Consider the following 23,655-nt stretch of genomic DNA (forward strand, 5'->3'; position numbering starts at 1 on the left):
GGGCTCGGTCTGTAGCTTCTACTGTCAATAGATTTTCAGAAATTATGTAGATTTGGATATAAAATATATCCTCAATTTTGAATACATTTATGAGTAGATTTTGTTCCTTTGCCTTATCATATGGGTTTCTTGGATTAATGATCAACTCTAAGAGTTGTATACTTTTCTAGAGAAATAGTTTTTGTAACCTTTATGAATATGGAGCTCCATAGATTTGATCTCTTTATAAAACACTTTCTATTAGGAACCCTCGGCATAATATGATATCTAAGGAGTCATTGGGTTACTTCTTTTGGATTAAGAATTAACTTCTCTAATGGTTATGTTTTCGCTACAGTGAACATTTCAGATCTTAGGAATTCTTTCATTTTCTTTCATTATTCTTGTCTATTTTTATTAGTTTCTTAGTTCGCAAGTTTACTGTTCATGTACAAAACAACTTTATACTTGGTAATCACAATGATAAGTTTTTAGATTGCCATTGGTAAGCAGAACAATATTCTTCTTCAAGATGATGTTTATTACAAAAAATGAATGAAAATCACAAGGAAAATTTAAAAACGGTGAATATATCTTCATTGATTTAATCATTGTTCTTATTAACGAATAGAAAACAAGTAAGCATGTGATCTGTTTGAAGCATCTTTGGATCCTTCTAAATCCAATAGAAGGATTACACTCTTTCCTAAATCGTTATATTATTTCTGCATTAAATGCTTTTAAGACTAAACAAATCCTTACTTGTTACTTTCAATAATATATTATTATTATTCTCTGTATGGAACAGAGTTACAAAATCAAATGTAATAAAACCAAAGAGCTTACACAATGGACTCAATCCTGTGTCTTTTATTTTTCCATCAGTTCACATTGTCATCTCAACAGGAATTTGTATCTAGTATCTGTAGTGGCCTTTAAATCTTAAGTAAGACGGAGTTTTACAAATGTTGTTTTGGCATTTCTCATTTTAATGAATTGTTATACTTCATTTTTTTGATTCAGTTTTGTTTCTTCTCATTGTTTCATCATATTGTAGTAGGGTTTTTACATATAGGAAAAACAAATATATCTTTCAGTAATTTTGTTAATTTTGTTTAGATTCTTCAATAATATAGATTTATATAACTTTTTGGGTTCAAATCTATTCGAGTTAAATAAATAAATAATAATAATGAATCAAAAGACATAATAACTAATCTTGTACAATTGAATAGGTTACTATATTTGTAACTAAATTCTCTATCCCTAATTATACCCTGCTTAAGGGCTACATTAGATTAACAAAGTTTTTAAAGAGTTTTACGATTAAAGAAAATGATAAAGTATTGACAAGCCTATTGTCTTAATCTATACCATGTAAGAATGTCCCACCTAAACCTAGAGGCTTAGCTGGAACATTTTGTCCTATCTTGTGATGTTGAATGCAATGTTATAAAATATTTATTTTTCATGGTTCTCTTTCATTTAATGAAAGAATGCGCTAGGAATGACATTTTTTTACTCTATGTATTTTGTGGAAAGAAATTAATAGTGCTTATAGGTTTGGGTGAGTATATTATTGTTCAGTGAAATTTCTTTTTTACTCTCAACCATCTCAATACTATTGTATTACCTAGAAAATTAGGTGAAACCAAATGAACTAAAACAGTTAGGCTACATCCCTTTATCACATAGTTGAGGTTGAAACATGCAAGCACATTGGATCAATGGGAGCTCAATCTTATTTTGTTTAATTGGAATAGTAAATTTTTTATTAAGATTCCAAGAGGAAAAGAGTATCAAACTATCGCATGGCTATTCTATGACCATACCAACTATCGATATCTCTTCTCAACCTACAAGGTGATATTAGGATAACATAAAAAAAATATATCTCAATCTTTGTCAACTCAAATTCATTTCTTTATCATAACGGATATGAATGTTGTAAGATGCTCCATTTTTTTGTTATGTAAAAGGATGCTTAGTAGTGATATTTTGAATTCTACACCTCATGTCATGGAGTTGATACCTCCTAAACATTCAAGGGTGAATAGGTGCTATAGTTGGAGATAAGTTTTTCAAGAATCACAAGTATTTCAAGCTACAATGGGCTAATGAATTATCTTAATAAAATAAAGATTAAAAATAGGCTATTATTTTCATATAATTCTTCTCTTAAATTAATAGATGTACAAATGTATAATTTGGATCTACAAGTGAATTTCAATTCCATCCATCAATAGTTATCTCCATTTTTGGCACTCACAATTTATTTTCATGCAATGGAAATTAATGTAATACCCCACCAAGGGATCTAAAAGAATTAACCTAAAGTTTTACTAAGTTTTCCAAATACATACACATCAAATATAAAGTAGTGGAAGTAATTACATACAATCATATAGAAGAAAACATAATAGATTACATTCCTTAAGGATCCCAAGACGTTGAGTCACATTTAAATTTAATTAATATTAAGTCTAATAAATAACACATCCATATGAAAAAATAATTACAAGTCCAAGTCCATTTAAATAATATACATTTGTTCCAAATGCCACTTGAAAATAAAATTTAGAATGCACAATCATCCATTATACATGTCACAGGGTATCAAAGGCTAAAAGAATATACATTTATAAAAATAGATTACATCATGCCTTTTAGATCCATGAACCAAATTACAATACAACAAGTAAAGATCATCCACCATAAAGATATAACCATCCATCATAATACACAAAGATAGAATGATAGGAAAAGCAAACAAAGAACTCTAGCCATGACATCAATGGATGAATCTCATTGGTAACAGTAAAAAGCACTACCACCTGACCACATGGTAAACCAAAAAGGTCCACTCCCACCACACTTAGGAGATAGTCTCAAGTCCCAAATAGGATATCAAACCAAAAATCAAAAGTAATATCTTAGTCAAGGAAACCCTAAAAGTAATCTAACTCAAAGGCTCCAAGATAAATGAACATCTAGACCTAGAGGCAAATATAGACATATAGAAAATTTACTATGTAAGTGGGCAAGTGTCATCGTATAAATCAATGCTAGAGTTACCCTGGCAATCTAAATTGACCCTAGCCCCTAGTGACTCTATGCCGCACTAGTATCCTCTCTTACTGACAAGGCATACTAATGATGCATGGTCGCAACCAAGAATTCTCTCTACTCCTATCCTAGTCTATACTAGCACTCGAGGCATGGGCGAGAAGATACAAAGACTCTTATTAGGTTCATTTTAGTCTCATTTAGTGTAGTATTTTCACTTATTAAACAACTTACAATGGGTTTCTCTGGCAGCCACTTAGGGCACCAACCTCCATTGCAAGCCACTTGCCAACATTACATATAGATAACCTACCCTAAGCTCATAAAAGCACAAATCAAATAATCATAGTATATCCCTCAGTCCTACACAAGTGATTGGAACATCAAAAGATAATTCAGAATAACCCATCAGTTCTCTACAAGCAACTAGAAAGTATCCCAAAAATATTGGTCAAAGACTCAAAATGGTTAAGTCAAGTATCTCATAACATCCATCTCATTATCCCACAAGGAAACTAAAAACAATAACCAACAATATAATAAAACTCATCAAAGAGAATACCAACACATTACCATGGTTGAGTTTAAAAGATCAAGGTCAAATCAGCATAATACCACAATCATAAAACTCCCAAGCCTCTGGTAGACATCCTAAAATTGGTCAACACTCTAGTCAACCTAAACCCAAAATATAGACACCATACAAATAACATAGTAATTTCATAGTTTGGTTTGATTTTGAAAACACATAGTTGAGTTAATAGTAAGGTTTTAGTTTCCAGTTTAATGCTTGTTTCAAGTAGATAAAATTCATAGTTTACCCCCTAGAAATTAACCTATTCTTATATTCAAATAAAATGCATAGTTATCCCAATTTGATTTCAAGTCAATTATTCAAAATTAATTTAAAGCTAATTATTTATTTAAATTATTAAAATAATACTTATTGATTTTTAAGTAAAATTAATTTACTATTTTATTAAAATCAATAATAATAATAATAATAATTAAATAAATTTAAAACTTTAGTAATAACCGTTGTTATTAATTAAACTTAATTAAATTAAATTTAACTTAATTAAATTAAATTTAACTAAATTAAATTATAATTATATATATAAATAACCATACTAATATAATTTAATTATTTATTAAATTAATAAATATTAATAAAACTTATGAATAAAATTAATAATAAATAATAATTTGAAATTTAATATTATAATTTTTTAATAAATTAAATTTAAAGAAAAGTAAATTAGAATAACAAAATGTATGTAAAGCATTTCTTTAAAAAGGTTCGTCAACCTATCACCTATGGCAATAGGTCTTACTACTACCACGGGGAACAGTATTCACTATTGTTGCAGCTGAGTATGTCCTACTGTCGCATCCTCATAAAAGCTCAGGTGGGTACGGGGGGGTTTATGAGGATTTCCCCACCCCCTTCCAATATTATATAATTAAATTTCTTTTTAATTTTGTTTTACAATGATTTTTATAAACAAGAAAGCCCTCCTCTTTTTTTCATATTAATTTTTTTAAACATAAGTTCTATCCATACTCTAATAGGAAAATTACAGCGAACCAATCAAATTTTCTATTTAAAATTTCCATTCTATTCAAAACCCTCCCCAGTTTAAGCTAATTTCTTTTATCTACCGAACACGAATTTTCTAATAATTTCAACCCTCACACAATTAGAGAAATGATATGAATACTAGTACATTCAGATTTAAGATTGAAAGATTCATTACAAACGATTTTTAGAAGACAAATTTCAACAATCACGAAGAAGACATGAATTATTAATAATGTAGTTAACTAGGTGAATCAAAACACAAGAATCTACCTAGTTATGATGCTAAAATTGCAAACACCCAAAAGATTTGTGAGACAAATTTCTCCTCTCAAAACCTTCTCTCTAAAAATTCCTTCTCCAAAGTTCCCAGTTCTCAAAAACTTCCATTTTTGGAAGATGAACCCTCAATTGTTGATAAAGAGTTCTCTCCTAAATTTGAGGCATTGATTGTGCAATCACCCAAGAGGACTCCTTGCTCACAACTTTTTAATTCCTTATTAACTTTCTTTTATGTTTTCATGCACGTTTATTGCAATATAAAATATGTTTTAAATTCACTTGACATCTTTGTTTTAATTAATTTATTATATCTTAAACTCATGCATACTTTATGCAATTTTAAAACTCTTTAATAAATTAATATCTTTTCCATTTTTTAATTTATTTTTGAAGCATTAATTAATAAATATTTATTAACTTAAGTAATAGTTATATTTAGCATTTATTTAAAAAAAGACCTCCTAAATATGTTATTATTAAATTAAATAAATATTAGTACGCTCTAAAATTAAACTTATAATTTTATCCTTAAGTTTAATTCTTTTTATTTAATTAATTTCTCAATTAATTAAATATTAAAAATATCATAATAATTTTTTATTAAATTAAATCATTAATTTATTCTTTTAATTAGACTTAATTAGTAGAAAAATCACCAAAGACCTATACAAGGAAATATGAAAACCCATCATAGAAAAGCACATACAAGATCAAACTAAAGGGTTATAATCATGAATGTACATCATTAGACACATTCAGAAGGTAACCAAATCAAATACTTGTCTTAATTTTCTAAGACAAATGGGTTTAGAGGTTAGGATTTGGACTTAAGAATTTATCTCCCCTCTCTTACCAATGAGATAATGTAATAGGGTATGCTCATTCTAGGAATTCAAGGAATTTGATACATGGTACTTGCAATCTACATAAAATTCATGCATCTACAAACACATATATACTAAGCTACACAAGCAATGGTAGGAAGTGGTGCATTGTGTAGATCCTAACTAGTAGGTGACTACGACTCCCTTCCTTAACCACACCAAAAATGTCATACACAAAGAAAATATACATGCACACCATACACATGTAGTATGGGGTAAGTGTCCATAAGAAAAAATATATGATAATCCATCTAACTAATCATCATCAATAATTAAAATCACTATAATAATCATCATCATGCATACATGAAGTAAATAGTACCAAGTATTCTCATCATAAAATCAATTGAATATGAAACAATATCTAATAATTTCAAAGATAATGCTACTAATCATCAAGCATAAATTGGCCTAAAAGAGTTTTGCAATAATAACAAAATGTAAAAGATCTTTTAGTTCCCATCCTTTAGTTACCTTATAGACCATGGACAACTCTGTGCTCAATCATCTCTTTCTCCTATTCTTAACAATATCTTTCACTTTTACAAATGTAATTTTTGAAACATCAAGGTTGACTCCTTCTAGGCCAACCATTGGATAGGCCAACCTAGGTTGACCTCATTTTAAATGAATCGACCCAAGTTGAACTTTTCTAGAATAGGTTGACCCATTTCACGAGGATTTCAAAATCTTCTAGCTAGTTTTGTCTCGAGGTTATACGTTTAATAATCAGGTAGTCATCTCTACTTGCTTTATTTTTATATGTAAAGAATAGCATATAAGGAATCCTAGGAACCTTCTTTTGAAATCCATGATCACAAACAAGGTATCCACAATCATTATAGCTTTCAACCAAGAAGATTTCCATCAAGCATTCAAGACATCCAAATACTTTAAGGATGCTTTGCAAGTAGTTTCTCTTCAAGATCTAGTATTTTTTGGCCATCAAGGGAGGAGATCTATATTAAATAATTTATCATTTTATTTATTGATGCACATTTACATTCATGGCTCTATGATTTGGTTTTGGTAGATTCATTATATTTATGGAGATTACCTACACCCTTCATTGCAAATTCAACATCTACAAGATACATGGATTGAAAATCCTTATTGACAAGGGATTCCTATAAAAAAAAGGTGAGTACTTACATTTCTCTTTCTTTTCTTACATATTTATATTTAAATTTCAAGGTTAATTTGTCAATTAGGTTTTTGACCAATTAAATCCCTTGTAGACCCAAAAAAAATAAATTATTATTATTATGTATAGGAGCAAGATAGAAGAATTGTAACTACATATCTAAAAATCATTCACAATACAATTTAGGAAGAAGTTGGTTTAAGTTTTCTAAAGTGTCTAGGGAACATGGAAACTTCATCATAAAGTGTCTAAAAGATGTTGCACCATGTCGATGTCTTCGTGAGGCTCAATATTAGATAAATAATTATTAATATTTAATTAGGGTTAGAGTTAGGTTTATAATTAAATTTAGATTCCAACTTAATTTATTATTAGAGTTATGTCTCAGTTTTGTTCTGTAAGTTCTAATATATTTGAAATTTTGAATAGTAATAATTAACAAGATGAAATGATGAATTTATTTAATATTAAAATATATTGGTTATTTTAACAATTATAGTAATCAATTACTCATCTAATATTTTAAGGTATGTATGGCTTATTTTATTTTATTTTATAATATTACTATTGAATAGAAGTAAATTAATAATAATAAATATCTCTAGTACTTTAACATTTATTTAGAAGAAACTTAGTAAATTTTATTTTATTCCTGGATTTAATCAATATACATTCTAAATAATTAATTTAAAAGAGAAAGAGCACATTTCTATGATTTTTCTTCAATTATATATTTTCTAATTAATAAATTTTAAAAATATATATAAATTGAAATAGAAAAGATGTAACATAACTTATAATTTGAAAATACGTAACATAAAAATGAAATAAGTTACCACTAAAAAACAAGTAAAATGTCAAGTTTTTATTGACAACAAATGTTCTTTGTCATGTGGCATGGCCTAATAATAATAACTTTTGTAATTAACAATTTAAAAAAAAATAAAAAATCATCTAATTTTAATATAAAATAATTAATAAATGAATTTTATAATTTACATATTTGAATATAGTTGTGGTAATAATATAATTTTTTAGTTATAAATGTTTAAATAATTATTATTTATAAATTATAATTATTTTAATTGTATTTTAATTATGTCTTAATCTTATTTTTATTTTATTAATATATTATTTAATTATATATGATCAATAAGAATATATATATGATATATTATATCATAACATTTTATCATTTATATCATATTATATTAATAATAAATATGATATTTTAAAATAATGTTTGTATACTTTAAATGTAGTGGCTTGTATTTGCCTTAAGTTAAAAAATTTAATTACCTAAAATTAAAAAAATGAAATAATTTTTGTATAATAGATAAAAATTAGTAAATAAATGTGAAAGCTTTAGAAATACTGAATTAATCAAAAAAATAGATACTAGTATTTTATTCAAATTATTATTTTATTTATATTTTTAATTATATTTTTTCTACTTATTGTGTGTTGGACTGAGAAATTAAGCATATCACAATCACTCGTTCAATATGAAACAAACATAAAAATGACCCCTCTCTCGAAAAGTGAATATTTAAAGAAGTTCAATAAATAGGGAATGATTTGTAATGCAAATAATGTTTGTTTGTAGCATTATAGACTCACTATTGTCACTCTTTATCAAAGTTGAACTAGGGTTTGAAATATAGTAATTTGATAGAAGATGTATGACAATTTGGAAAAAATAAATAAAAAAGAAAAGCAAAATCAAGACTTATCTGATTCAATATGTTTCTATAGATCTTATGAACACCTATTTAGAAAAGTCCATTTATGGTGTTGTTTTCTTATTATACATGTTCCTTTGAGTAGACATTTAATAGAGTTATACTTGAAAGCACACATAGAAACATATAACTTTAATTTGATTAAATTGTTGTATTATTAATGAAAAAATTATACAATGAAATGCAAAAACATTTCAAACTATACAACTATTTTATAAAAAGATACTAGAGAGGGATAGAGTTGAAGAAAAAATAGCATAAAAATTAAATTAAATCAGAATCCATTATAGGAATGAAACTATGAAAATAGTACATTCTAGGCACACTCGCCTAAATGTGACCACGGTGTTCATCCTCTATGTTGTCTTCACCGGTAGTAGTGGGTAGGTGTTGGTCTTGTAGCAAATGTTCATATTTGGTCTCCAATGGCGGATAGGATGCCTCTTTGCACTTTCCATCTGCTCATCATCTTGCAATCTCATGAAAAAGAGAAAAACATTTCGACGAAATGAAACCCTATATTTGAAGGGTTTGATAACCAGATTTTTCTGGGTTGTGGTGGGGTATCCTTCTTCTGGGACAAATTTGCAGTGGTGGTGGTCATCTTAGACATAGAGGACACATTGTTCATGAGATCCACAAGCATCACATCCTTCAGATTAGTTAGGTTTGACTTAGGTTTTCTCATTGCCAGACTACCACCAATGTTGTTGCTATTACTGTTGCTTCTCAAACATAATTATAATTGCTTGCAGAGAGAAAACCCTTCTTATATCATCTTTCAAGTTTGTTATTATTATTATTATTATTATTATTATAACTATAATAGTTTTCTATTAGATTTAATATCAAATTAGTTTTTATTAATTTTTGTTGCTTATAATTGAGTTTGTGTCAAAAACTACTTCATTCCCCATAACTATTTTATTCTCTATATGTTAAACAAAAGTTAATGATGAAGAAATCAAGAATTATGAAATTAAATGTAGTTTTATGGAATAGATTTAGTTTTTAATTACTTTATATTAATTAAATAATTGAAAGAAATGATTAATAAAAATTGCATAAGATTAAAAGGAAATATTTTATGAAAATTTAGTCAAAAAAATGTAATGTGTAGAAGCATCCGAGAAAAGGACTCCTATAACACAAATTGAATTGACCAATTATATTTGAGATAAATAAATTGTTTAATAGAATTAATTAAAAATTAAATATAAAAACTTTAGAAATATATTAAATTAATCAAAAAAATTGTTACTAGTGATTGGTCCACAACAATATAGTTATTGCATTCGTTGTAGAGAACTGAATGCAATAGTATATTGGCTACGACAAATACAATAAACCACACTTAAATCTTTTACTAGAAAATAACATCAAAATTGCATATAACACTCCAATTCATTGAACCCTAGAAAATTAATTTACAAAAATTCCAAAGTGCAATTTTTTCATATATATTTATCAAAACTAATATTTATTTAAAAATTTGAAACAAATTGAATTCTAATTAGTATATTAAAACTAAGATTAGCATAAGCCTCACTTATTTTAAAATCTCTTTCTAGGTTATGATCACCTTGATGATAGATTGTGTGAAGCTCAAAAGATTCCTTAAAGTTGGCCATTTGACAATCTAGAATAGATATGAGTGGAGCTGGACCAATGATAACCTTGATGCCTTTGAAGTTGTGGTCAAGAAGCTTAACCAAGAGATTAAAAAAACTAAGAAGGCTTCTAATAAGATCCTTATGCTTGATTAAATTCAGGACATAATGGGTATTTTTTGAATGGAAGGCCCAAAAGGGTGGACCAGGTGGACTCAGTCATACTCACACCTTATGCACTAACTTTTCCTTCTTTTGATGTTCTTTATTGTATCTTTTGTTCTTGTGATGTATTTATAACTCTGTAGTAGCTGATTTTATGTGAACTTTGGTGGTATGTTGATACACTCAGTGTGAGGCCTTTCCTCCCGAGGTATCTTTGTATTGTGTATTTCTCTTTTTTTGGTTTCTCTATTATTAATATAAAATGATTAACATAAGCAATTATAAAAAGATAGTACTTAGTCTATTGACAAGTACTAATAATAATATTCAATACATATAAACATACTCTTCATATACATCATATACGTATTATATTTAGATCATTCAAAAAAAATATACAATTTATACAATTTATAGACCCAACATCTATCGACCATATTTACATTTACAATCTAGCAATTCCAAATGATAGACATGGCTTAAAGCATATCACAACACAATTGACATATCTGAAAGTCAAAATTAACTTGGTTACTTTGCATTCTAATGTGAACAGATCTTCGAGCATTGCAATTTCTATGGGTAATCCATTAATATCAAACTCAGTGTCTATGATGAAAAGATATGACCATGTTTTTTACCTTTCTTATTATTAATTCTTTATTTAGCACATGCAATTTGTTTATTCATACACGCATAAAAACCATTCATATATCTTTACTTTCCCCATCGACAAGGACTACATCAAGTTTTGGATTTACATATTCAAAATGCAATGAGCAAAAGCAAAGAATTTCAATATAGAGGTAACATTATGACTAAAATAGATATGGAGTTTCAGGAGATAAGAGGATTTGTACATCTCAGTTTCTAGTTCAATGAGGAGCAACTAAGTCCAAGATTAGTCAATGTTGTTCCTGGACTTAAGCATATAATTATTACTAATCAAGAGAGGTTGCCATCGCCAAATGGGAAGAAAGGAGAAGAAATAAATGAGTGACTCAGAAAATGGGCTCGATCTGTGGCTTCAACTCTGAACAGATAATAACACTTTAATAATTCTTATTTTTTATGTTTCTATTTCCCTACAAGATGGTTTCATGGAGAATTATTAACAAAAGCACTTCTTACAGTAATTTGTGAGTGTTCTCTCAATGTCCTGAAACATGAACTTTCAGATTGAAAATATCATTTTTGATAGATTTGTGCAATTTATTTATTTTTGGAGGAATACTTTGAATCTTTATTATGTTTTTACAAATTAGGTCAGCATATTTTTAGAGAATTGATATTTATATGTCCACTTGACCTTTATGTCCATTTTCTACAAGATTCGATATATACAATCTCAGAAAAGAAATAACTTTACACGATTGCATTATCATTCGTACAATTTATCTATTACTGCAATTAATGGATTTAGATCATATGTAGAGTTTTCTTTTAAAATATATCTATACTTGTGAAAATTAACACTATTATAGTCATGGATTGTTAATCTCCTATCATAAATGATTATTAAACTGTCGTAATATCAAAAAATAACACAACTGCAACTTCACTAATTAAATAGAGAAGGAAATTCACAACACAAAGAACACAATATTTTTGGACAAATCATCCCTGGAAAAACCCCTAAGGGAAAACCAATCCTGTAGATGGAAAATATATTAAATTTAGCAAGTCAAGAGATACAAAATTCCTTGCCTCTCATTGGAAAAATTCAAACAACCTCCTAATTTCTCCTGCTAATATTCCCTACTACTTTCCCAAACACTATCATTGTGCCCTTGCTAATATTGCAAGATTATTTTCTATCACTGCCAACTCATTTTCTAACACTGTAAATGCTTCTACAACTTCTTGTTGTTCTCTATCCTGTTTTGTTCTCCAAATTCCTCCCTTGACCCCCTTTTATACTACTTAACCAAGAGGTTTCTAGTTGCTTCTTGATCAAGATAATTCAACCAAGAAGTTTCTAGTTGCTTCCTAACCAAGAAGTTTCTAGTTGCTTCTCAATTAGAAAAACCTAACCAATAGGTTACTTGTGATTTTTAAGAGTTAATTAATTAGTAAATATTTGTAAAAATCTAATAATTATTTTCCAATTAATCACATGAGGACAAACAACTGTCCAAGCTACCTAAAACTAACACTCCCTTTTAGGGAGGAATTTGTTCTACATGACACTCAACTTATCTTTGAAGAAGATGCATTTGTTCTTAGCCAATGCCTATGTCAGAATGTCTGCTACCTACTCCTCTGTAGCTATGTATTGTAGCTGAACAACCCCCAGTTGTACACAATCTCTAATGAAGTGATATGTAATGTCTATATGTATATACCTGTCATGAAACACTAGATTTTCAAACAACTTGACGCAACTCTAATTGTTGCAATATGTTATAGTAGTCTCAACCTTTTGACCAAACAAGGTTACTAACAACTTTCAAAGCCATATAGCTTTACATGTCACTATATTAGCTACTAGGTATTATGCTTCTGCTAAACTTAGAGCCATAGATTTCTTCTTCCTATTGAACAAAGATACAACTCATGATCCCAAACTAAAACAACACCCTGAAGTGCTCCTTTGGTTTGTTATACTTCATACCCAATCTTCATTAGTCTAGCCAATCAACCTGATACCTTCACCTAAAATATATCTAATCCCATACTCAATTGTACCATGCAAGTAACACAATACATGCTTGGCCACTATCTAATACATTATCTTTGGTTCAACCATGAACTAACTAAGAGAGTTTACTGAAAATGCTATATCTAGCCTAGTGTTGACCAAATATGTAAGAGAACCAATCAATTATCTGTATATGGTGGGATCTAAATCCGTCTCCTTAGATGTATCTACCTTCCTCCAACTCATGACCATGGGTGTAGAAGTGGCTTTGCAATCCTCCAACTTGAATCTCTTCAAGATTTCAATGCAATATTTCCCTTGACCAAGGAAAATATCTCCATCTATCTACCACACCTCCATGCCTAGAAAGTAGTACATAAGTCCTAAGTCCATCTCAAACTCTTCTACAAGGTCCCTCTTGTAGTCTTCTATGAGCCCTAGTGAACCTATAAGAAACAAGTTATCCACATAAAGAACGAGAATGAGAATCTCACCCCTAACCATCAAGTACTAGAGATTAGCATCCACTTCACTCTTCAAAAAGCCCATTTCTTGCAAGTATGTGTCAATGTGATCATACCACCTTTTGGGAGCCTACTTGAGTCTATACAATACTCATTTCAATCTACACACATTGGTCTCTTTTTTGTGTGCTACAAAACCTTTTGTTTTCCCTCTGTATACCTCCTCCTTTAGCTCACCATTAAGGAATATTTTCTTGACATCCATTTGATGGATTTTCCATCCCATCTATGTTGGAAATGAGATCATAGCTCATAAAAAAGTATACCTAGCCACTAGAGAAAATTTATCCTTGTATTCTATTCCCTCCTTCTGAGAGAACCCCTTGGCCATGAACCTTGCCTTGTATTTCTCGATGCTACCATCTGCACCATGCTTTATCTTATAGAACTAGAATGATTGAACTAATGCCCTATCTTTTGGTCTTGGATAGATTATTGATGAATACTCCTCAACCATAACATCTTGCCATACCTAATGCTCTGTACCCTCCAGATAGCTAGAAGGTTCACTATCTAACAACTAACTAACTAATGCCACATAGTCATTGAACTTGGTTGGTTGTCTCCATTGTCTAGTACACTTTCTAGGAGCTCCCACAAACACCTAAGTATCCCTTTGTGTCTCTTGAACCTCATAGTTCCTACTCCCAACTATAGAGGATGAAATATCAACCTCTATATCTTTTAGATGCATTTCCTATTGCACTTTTTGCTCCATGCTATGTGAAACTTCACCACCTAAGCCTACACTTGTGCTGGTAACTATAATTATGCTTTGCTACCCTTGACTAGGCCTTGGAGCTTATGTTGGCTGCTCACTCTAATCATCTGCTAGCAAATCTCTAGATCTTCTAAATGGCTTGTTGTCCATGAACTTGACATTACATCTAACAATAATTCTTCTAGTCTTGGGGATAAAAATCTTATATACCTTTGAGGTCTCATTGTACCCAACAAAGTACCTCCCCTCTATAGTCTAATCTAACTTGGTACATGTATCACCTTGAATATGACAATATTCCAAACTCCCAAATATTCTGAAATGGCTAACATCTTGCTTCATCCTCCCTAGTAGCTTGTGTGGAACGCTATTCTGAATGTAGGCTAGTAAACACTTCTACCCATAAGTAGTGGGGCATATCTTGGTCATGTAGCATAGATCTTGCCACCTCTAATATGGAACAATTCTTCCTCTCAGCAACTCCATTTTGTTGTGGATTGCAAGGAACAACCACTCTCTCTTGATTCCTTCCCTAATATAGAACTGCTAGAAGTTATTTCCTTTGTACTTGCCTCCATTGTCTGATCGAAGAACCTTTATCTTCCTTCCTGTTCTCCACTAGAGCTTTGAACACTTGGAATTGACTAAAAAACTCATCCTTGGTCTTCAAGAAGTATATCCAAGTCTTCCTAGAGAAATCGTTGATGAAATTAGCATAGTACTCATATTCTCTAAGAAACTTTGTCAATGTTGGTCCACAAAAATCTAAATGTACTAGATCAAGAACACCTTTAGATCTGGTGTCACTCCTTGGAAAAGATGCTTTTGCAAACTTCCCCAACACACATTCTTTACATACATCATCATGCTCTATGCTCACCTCTAAAATGCTTGTCACCATCTCATGAAGCAATTTGAGTGCTCCATGATGAATATGGCCCATCCTCTCGTGCTATATCTCTCCAAGATCTCTAGGACTAGTGATGCTCATGAGTGCCTTAGGAGTATCAAACTACAACCTGTAAAGGTGACACTCCCAACTCCAATAGTTATGGGTGATTTCCAATCCTTGTGCTTAATCAACACATGTGTACCTCTAAAGAGTACATTATACCCCCTATCCTAAAGAACAGATATGGAAATCAAATTTATACCTAATCCTGCCACAATCAATACACATTGAATTGGAATTATCTTTGCATTCTCCCTCTGAAACTAAATAGTCCCTTTCCCAACTGGGTTGAGTTTGGAAAAGTTTCCCATAGAAATCTAGATATTGGTGTTCTCCTTTTTATAATTGGATAAGTACTCTCTAACTCCTACCATATGAAATGGTGCCCCACTATCTATATACCAAATAGTCTGTGAGGTTGAGCTGACCATACAAGCTATAAGTGAAAACTCATCTTCCATTCTATTAGAGAGTTCTTCTGCACTTGGTGAAGCTGCCACTTGCTTCTTTTCCTTCTTCCTTTCTGTGCAATCACTAACATAGTGACCATACTCATGACATCCAAAGCACTAGACCTTAGAAAGGTCCTTCTTCTTCTTCTCACTTTGTGAATTTGATTCTTTGCTAGATCCCTTCTTTTCTTTCCCTTACCCCACTAGGGCAACAATTTCTTGTTCCACATTACTTTTCTGACTCTCATTGGCCCCATTGACAAGACTTAGTCTAAAATCCTAAGTGATATAAGTCCATAGTCGATCCCAACTCGGTAAGGTATCTTGTCCAGTAACAACTTGAACAAAGGCACTCCACTATTTAGAAAACCCATTTAGAGCTATTCTCATTAGCTCATCATCACTGGGACTATCTCCAACAGCTACTAACTCATCTTTGACAAGTATAAGCCTAGTGAGGTAACTTGTAATGTCTTGTCCCTGAGAAGAACCTCCTTATAGCAATATCGTGAGAATGCTCGAAATAACAGAATACAAAGTGATAGCAGAACTCAGAATAAATCTACTGATCGCAGGCCACTTCGAGGGGGTAACCTCCTTTGAGCAAGCTCAATACAATAAATTCGTCCGTGCCCATCAAGGGCCTCAACCTATTCTTATATACTGGGTACGATCTAGAAAAGTAATACTACCTATGCATGTGGGATAATAAAATAAACTCACGGGACGACTTACAAAGCATATGCGTCCAACAACTCTACTGTAACAAAATAAACAGAAGGAACACACAGGTTCCTAACATCCCCTCTCCCTTAGAAAAAAGCTTTGTCCTCAAAGCTTAAGGTGTGGAAATTGTTGTTGAATCTGAAGAAGGGGTTCCCAGATAGCATCCTCTGGTTGCATGCCATGCCACTGAATCAAGACCTCAGAGATGGAGCGAGAGCGAAGCTGGCGAGTGCGCTGGTCAATGATTGCCACCGGCTCCAGGATAATGGATCCTTCCGTATCCATTTCAGGGAGAGTAGTTTGTGCTCTGACAGTGGTACCTAGAACTTTCTTTAGACAAGAAACATGAAAGACTGGATGAATGCGGGAAGAAGGAGGAAGTTCCAGTTTATAAGCAACTGAACCAATCTTCTGCAGAACCTGATAAGGCCCATAAAATTTTGGGGCCAGCTTATGACGCCCTTTCAGCTTTAGGGAGGATTGTTTGTATGGCTGTAGACGAAGAAAAACCATATCCCCAACTTGAAATGAGCGCTCAGAACGGTGTTGATCTGCTTGCTGTTTCATCCGATTACGGGCCATGTGAAGATTATCCTGTAAGGTACGAAGAATCTGATCCCTGCTGCGGAGAACTATGTCAACTGCCTGGACTGGTGAGCTGTTGGGAGTGTAGGGAAGGAGCACTGGAGGTGCCTGACCATAGACTGCTTCATATGGAGTCATTTTAGAGGCAGTGTGGTAAGAGGTATTGTACCACCATTCAGCTAAAGGGAGCCACTTGGCCCACTGATGTTGCTGTTCGGAAGTGAAGCAACGAAGATAAGTTTCCAAGCATTTATTGACAATTTCTGTTTGACCATCAGTTTGTGGGTGATAGCCCGAACTCATCTTCAGTTTGGTGCCAGTTTTCTGAAACAGTTCAGTCCAAAAATGACTGGTAAAAGTTGCATCACGATCAGAGACAATGGAAGAAGGGAGTCCATGAAGACGAAATATCTGGTCCATGAAGATTTGTGCAACAGAGGAGGCAGTATAGGGGTGGCTGAGGGCACAAAAATGACTATATTTCGAGAGACGATCAACCACAACCAAGATCACTGTCTTGCCACCGGATTTAGGAAGCCCTTCAATGAAATCCATAGAAATATCAGTCCAAATCCGTGTAGGGATGGGCAATGGTTCGAGCAAGCCAGGAAGGAGGGTCGTTTCACCCTTGTGGCGTTGGCAAGTATCACATTCAGCCACCATCTGTTGAATCGTCTGTTTCATCCCTTTCCAAAAGAAGTTTCTCCTTGCTCGCTCATAAGTTTTGAGGAAGCCTGAGTGCCCTGCTGAAGGAGAAGCATGGAGTTCATAAAAAATAGCCTGATGTAGAGTTGGGTTCTGAGGAAGCACTAGCCGACCCTTGTATCGAAGAGAAGCACCATCCCAAGAGTAATGTGGTATAGCAGAAGGATTATTGGCTAGCTGGTGAATGATTTGAGATAAAGAAGAGTCACTGTCATAGCCCTGCTGAACAGACGCTAACCAATTGGGAATGGGCTTAGAAATAGCGGAAAGGGAAGCTTGATTATCAAATGTGCGAGAAAGAGCATCTGCCACAATATTCTCCTTACCCTTCTTGTAGGTGATCTCATAATCATACCCCATGAGTTTGCTGACCCATTTCTGTTGTGTAGGAGAGGATACCCGTTGTTCCAGGAAGTATTTCAGACTTTGGTGATCGGTTCTGATGCAAAAATGACTCCCTAAGAGGTATGGCCGCCACTTCTGTACAGCATGCAAAATAGCCATCATTTCTTTTTCATAAGTAGAGAGGGCTAGATTCTTACCAGAGAGGGCTTTGCTAGTGAACGCAATAGGATGGTCATCTTGCAGGAGAACAGCACCCAATCCATTGCCGCAAGCATCACTCTCAATAGTGAAGGGTTTGGAAAAATCTGGCATCGCGAGAACAGGTGTACTGCACATAGCCTGTTTCAGTTGTTCAAATGCAGTCTCAGCAACAGGGGTCCAGGAGAAGGCATCCTTTTTTAACAGAGCTGTCAATGGTGCTGCAATTTTCCCGTAATCTTTGACAAACTTGCGGTAGTAGCCAGTCAACCCCAAAAAACCCCGAAGGCTCTTGAGAGTTTTAGGATGCGGCCAAGTTTTCATGGCATCTATTTTTGTAGGATCCACCCGCACTCCATGGTGTGCAACAATATGCCCGAGATACTCCACTTCCTCCTGGCCAAACACACATTTAGATAGTTTTGCACAGAGTTGATGATCAGAGAGAAGTTGCAAGACAAGCTCCAGATGATGGAGATGCTCAGCCCAAGTTTTGCTATATATGAGGATATCATCAAAGAAGACCAGAATGAATTTTCGGAGGTATGGTCGAAATATGTTATTCATCACTGCCTGAAATGTTGAAGGAGCATTCGTGAGGCCAAAGGGCATGACTAAAAATTCATAGTGACCATCATGTGTGCGGAAGGCAGTTTTAGGTATATCCTCCTCATTAACCCGAATTTGATGATACCCAGAACGAAGATCTAACTTGGAGAAAAAATGAGCCCCATGAAGTTCATCAAGAAGGTCATCAACAACTGGAATGGGAAACTTGTCCTTTATAGTGAGATGATTAAGTGCTCGGAAATCAATGCAGAGTCGCCATGACCCATCTTTTTTGCGAACAAGCAGAACTGGAGAAGAAAAGGAACTGGTACTAGGGCGAATAATACCTTGCTTCAGTAAGTCACGGACAAGTATCTCGATTTCGGTCTTCTGATGAAATGGGTAGCGGTAGGGCCTGATGTTGGGCGGAACACTGCCAGGAAGGAGCTGAATACGGTGGTCCTCTGGACGAGAAGGAGGTAATCCCACAGGTTCAGCAAATATACCAGAATACTTGTCCAAAATGTGTTGGAGATCGGCAGGAGTGCTAGAGACTGCTGATGGCTGCATCTGAATGGAATGGAGCTGAGCGATGACACCATGTGAATTCTTCTTAAGAAGTTTTTCCATACGGTGTGAACTGATGATGCTGAGAGACCCTGGTTGTAAGCCTTTCAAAGTGTGTTGGTGCCCCTCGGCTGAAAACTGCATCCAAAGTTCAGCAAAATCCCAGAGAATGGGGCCAAGAGTGCGTAACCATTGGGCACCCAAAACCACATCACAACCACCTAAGGGTAAGGCAAACATGTCAGAGCGCATGTTATAAGCTCCAATAGAGAGACGCACATTGCGACATTTCCCTTTACAAGGTAAAGTGCCCCCATTGGCAATCATGACTTCAAAGCTAGAGCAGGGATGGATAAAGCAATCAGCCTGTTTGGCTATTCGTGGATCAATGAAGTTATGAGTGCTACCAGAATCAATGAGTATAGTAAGAGGGATCTTCTTGAAGAAACCCTGGACCCGCATGGTTTGTGGAGTAGTGACTCCTGCCAAAGCATGGACAGATATCTCTGGTGGAGCTTCTGGGGAAGGAGGTTCAGGCTGGTGAGGCTCAACCTCAGCATCCACTGTTTCCTGAGCATCTACATATTCTTCCAGTTCCGGTGGAGAATCCACATCCAAGAGATAGAGCTTTTGCTGAACACATCTATGGCCCCGAGACCATTTCTCATCACAATTATAACAAAGCCCTTTGTCTCGCCTAACTCGCATCTCTGTTTCAGACAAGTGCTTGATCGGAGTAGTTCTGGGAGCTGGTATGACTGGAGGGTTGTGAGAACCTGTATTTCTGAATGGAACAAAATTAGATCTGGAGCGTTGTAGAGCACTAATCTTGTCTTCCGCTAACTTAGCCAACCCAAGGGCTTCCATCATTGTAGTAGGTCGAAACATTTTGACTTCTGAGCGAAGTGCATCCTTCAGACCACTGACAAAACAACTACGGAAGAATTCATCAGACAAGCCCTCTGTGTGAGTAGCTAATTTTTCAAACTCTGTCTGGTATTCTCTTACAGTGCTTGTTTGACGCAGTTTAGTGAGTGCTCCTGTGAAATCATCAAAGGAACTAGGGCCAAAGCGCTCCAAAATGAGGGTGCACAATTCGCTCCACGTTGGGCCTACATTAGCCTTGATGTACCAACGGAACCATTGAAGAGCTTCATGTTCCAAATGAAAAGATGCAAGGGAGACTTTGTGGTTATCCAAAGTATTATGCAAGCTGAAATACTGCTCTGCCCTATAGATCCATCCAGTCGGATCAGAACCATCGAAGCGTGGAAAATCAAGCTTTGGTCCACGGAAATTGCCAGAAGAGGACCCAGTATCTCCTGAATGGTTTCGGCTCATGGCTGACTGCTGAAAGTTAAGACCCAGAATTTTGTCATCCAGATCTTGAAGTCTGGTTTTGAGGGATGCAATTTCCTCTTCCATGATTTTTGCTCCTGTACGCGTAACAACCATAAAACAAGGGGTTTTTTTTTTTTTTTTTTTTTTTTTTTTTTTTTTTTTTTTTTTTTTTTTTTTTTCTGAAATGGGTAGAAGATGAGAAACAAAAACTTTTTTAGTTACGGCAAACTTGGATTTGGGTAAAACTCATATAGGAAATGGGTGTTCGACGGGTGGTGGGAGACTATCTGGGGACAAGGGAAAAAGAAAAATGAGGGTTTCAAGGGTAGGGAGGCGAAATGAGGCGAACAGTCCAAGAGGGATAAGGGAGCAAAATGAGGAATTGAATCTTGTGGCTCAGTTTGGTGGCGATTGGATGAGAGGTGAAAAAGATAGGGCAAACCCTAAAATTAGATAAATGAGGGATTTAGGGCTTTGATATGTAAAATTTGGGGTTGGGTCGCCAAGGAAGTAAGTATGCGAAATGATATTGCAGACGTTCTGCGGAAGTATGAGCAGAAACAGAAAGCAAACAAGGAAGCTACGACTAAAAAACAGAAAAATTTTTACTCTTTTTTTTTTTACTCACAGACAGAACAACTGAAATGAATTATTGCAATAACAAGAGATATTAGAAGTGAGAGGAACCTGAAGGCCACGACAGAAAAAAAATTTGATGTAATTTCCACCCAGCGAGCCCAAGAGAGTGCTCTGATACCAGATGAGAAGAACCTCCTTATAGCAATATCGTGAGAATGCTCGAAATAACAGAATACAAAGTGATAGCAGAACTCAGAATAAATCTACTGATCGTAGGCCACTTCGAGGGGGTAACCTCCTTTGAGCAAGCTCAATACAATAAATTCGTCCGTGCCCATCAAGGGCCTCAACCTATTCTTATATACTGGGTACGATCTAGAAAAGTAATACTACCTATGCATGTGGGATAATAAAATAAACTCACGGGACGACTTACAAAGCATATGCGTCCAACAACTCTACTGTAACAAAATAAACAGAAGGAACACACAGGTTCCTAACAGTCCCTGGTTCATTTTGTTATTCTTTAGCTTCTCTCTAAGAATCATCTTCCTATTGGTGGTAGCATTCTAGTATAGATTCAAAATGGTGTCCCACATCTTCTTCATTGTATCTAGCTCTGAGATATGTGGAACACTATGATCCTTGACACCATCAAGGATAATCCTCCTCACTTTGGCATCATCCTTCTTATATGTTGCAAGTTGTGTAGCATCTATAGTTACAACTATACTAGTGGTAGCATAATCTTTGATACCATTCTCTTCCAACAATAAAGAAATTTTGGCCTTCCAGGCACCAAAATTTGACCCACCATCCAATCTATCTTGATCTCTCATACTAGCTAAAGCCATCTCAATGGACTAAAGCAATAATAAATCTAAAGAGATCAAAATTTCTTTCCTAGGGCAAAACTCTTCTACCCTCAACATTGCTTTGATAACATGTGAAAATTAACAGTATTGCAGTCACTAATTATTAATCTCCTATCATAAATGATTATTAAACTACTATAAGTAAATTCACAGCTAATATTGAAAAATAACATAACTACAACTTCATTAATAAAATATGGAAAGAAACTCACAACACAAACAACACAATATTTTTGGACAAGTCATCCCTAGAAAAAAATCCTAAGAGAAAATTGATTCTGTAGATGGAAAATATATTAACTTCATCAAATCAAGAGATACAAAATTCCTTGCCTCTCACTGGTAGAATTTAGACAACCTCCTAATTTCTCCTATTGATATTCCCCACTACTATTCCAAATGTTATCACTGTATACTTGCTAACACTGCAAGATTGTTTGTTATCACTCTAAACTAATTTTTTAATATACAACCTCTTGTTGTTCTTTGTTCTATTCTATTCTCCAAATTCCTCCCTTTACCCCATTTTTTACTACTTAACCAAGAGGTTTCTAGTTGCTTCTTGATCAAGGCAACTCAACCAAGAAGATTCTACTTGCTTCCTAACTAAGAAATTTCTAGTTGCTTCTCAATTAAAAAAACCTAACCAATAAGTTACTAATGGCTTCTAGAAGGAGTCAATTACTTAACAAATATTTGTCGTAAATCTAACAATTATTTGCCAATTAATCCCATGAGGATGAATATTTGTCCAAGCTACCTGAAACTAACAACACTAATATGTAATTTTGGGAAACTAATTGATTTTTGTGCTATAGTGAATTTTAATTGTACATACATTCAAGAACAAGAATTCTAAATATTAAATTTAGAATTGTACAGAAGCTTTAGTGTTTAAAGACAACAAGTTCATTCACATAGGTAGGCAGTGCAAGAATTAGTGAAAATAAAAACTAAGTAAAATATAATATTATCTAGAGTATTAAATAGAAGATAGAGACATGCTTTTCACATTTCTTTCCTTCATTTTGTGTTATGCCCACGTATGCCCAAGCCATCCCCTATTACTAATCAGCTAGCCATCATAAACATACATTTAATTTGTTCTTCTAATGGATAAATTGAATTCATGCTTTACAATTTAGCTAACTAAAATTTCAATTCTACAACTTAATCTAACTATCTTTTATATACCTATATATAATAGACATAGAGTAACAGTTCTGAGGCAACTATTTTCAAAATTTTGTGTGTATTATATATATAGGTATAAGCTAATTGAATTCGTGGTACAAGAGGAAAAATATTTCTTAAGTTTTCTAGTTTTGATAAGGTTAGTGTGGAATTATTTATTTATTTTTAAATAAATAATTCTAAACCTTACTGAATAAGATATTGAATTATACCCCATCATAAACTAATATATATTATAATGTTAATACTA

General features: G+C 33.4%; 1 protein-coding gene across 1 annotated transcript in view; it reads right to left on the reverse strand.

Moving 5' to 3' along the window:
• LOC149555785 (uncharacterized) overlaps positions 1 to 23,655 on the reverse strand; it is a 308,737-nt gene that overhangs the window by 63,265 nt on the left and 221,817 nt on the right. The window contains exon 2 of the mRNA XM_089829532.1: positions 19,076 to 20,936. Coding sequence (XP_089685658.1) covers positions 19,076 to 20,871 — 1,796 coding nt within the window. The 5' untranslated portion in view covers positions 20,872 to 20,936. The remainder of the gene's footprint in view (positions 1 to 19,075; positions 20,937 to 23,655) is intronic.

Source organism: Cupressus sempervirens, chromosome 5 (assembly GCF_028749045.1).
Source record: "Cupressus sempervirens isolate cs-2001-9-10 chromosome 5, ASM2874904v1, whole genome shotgun sequence".
NCBI lineage: Eukaryota > Viridiplantae > Streptophyta > Pinopsida > Cupressales > Cupressaceae > Cupressus > Cupressus sempervirens.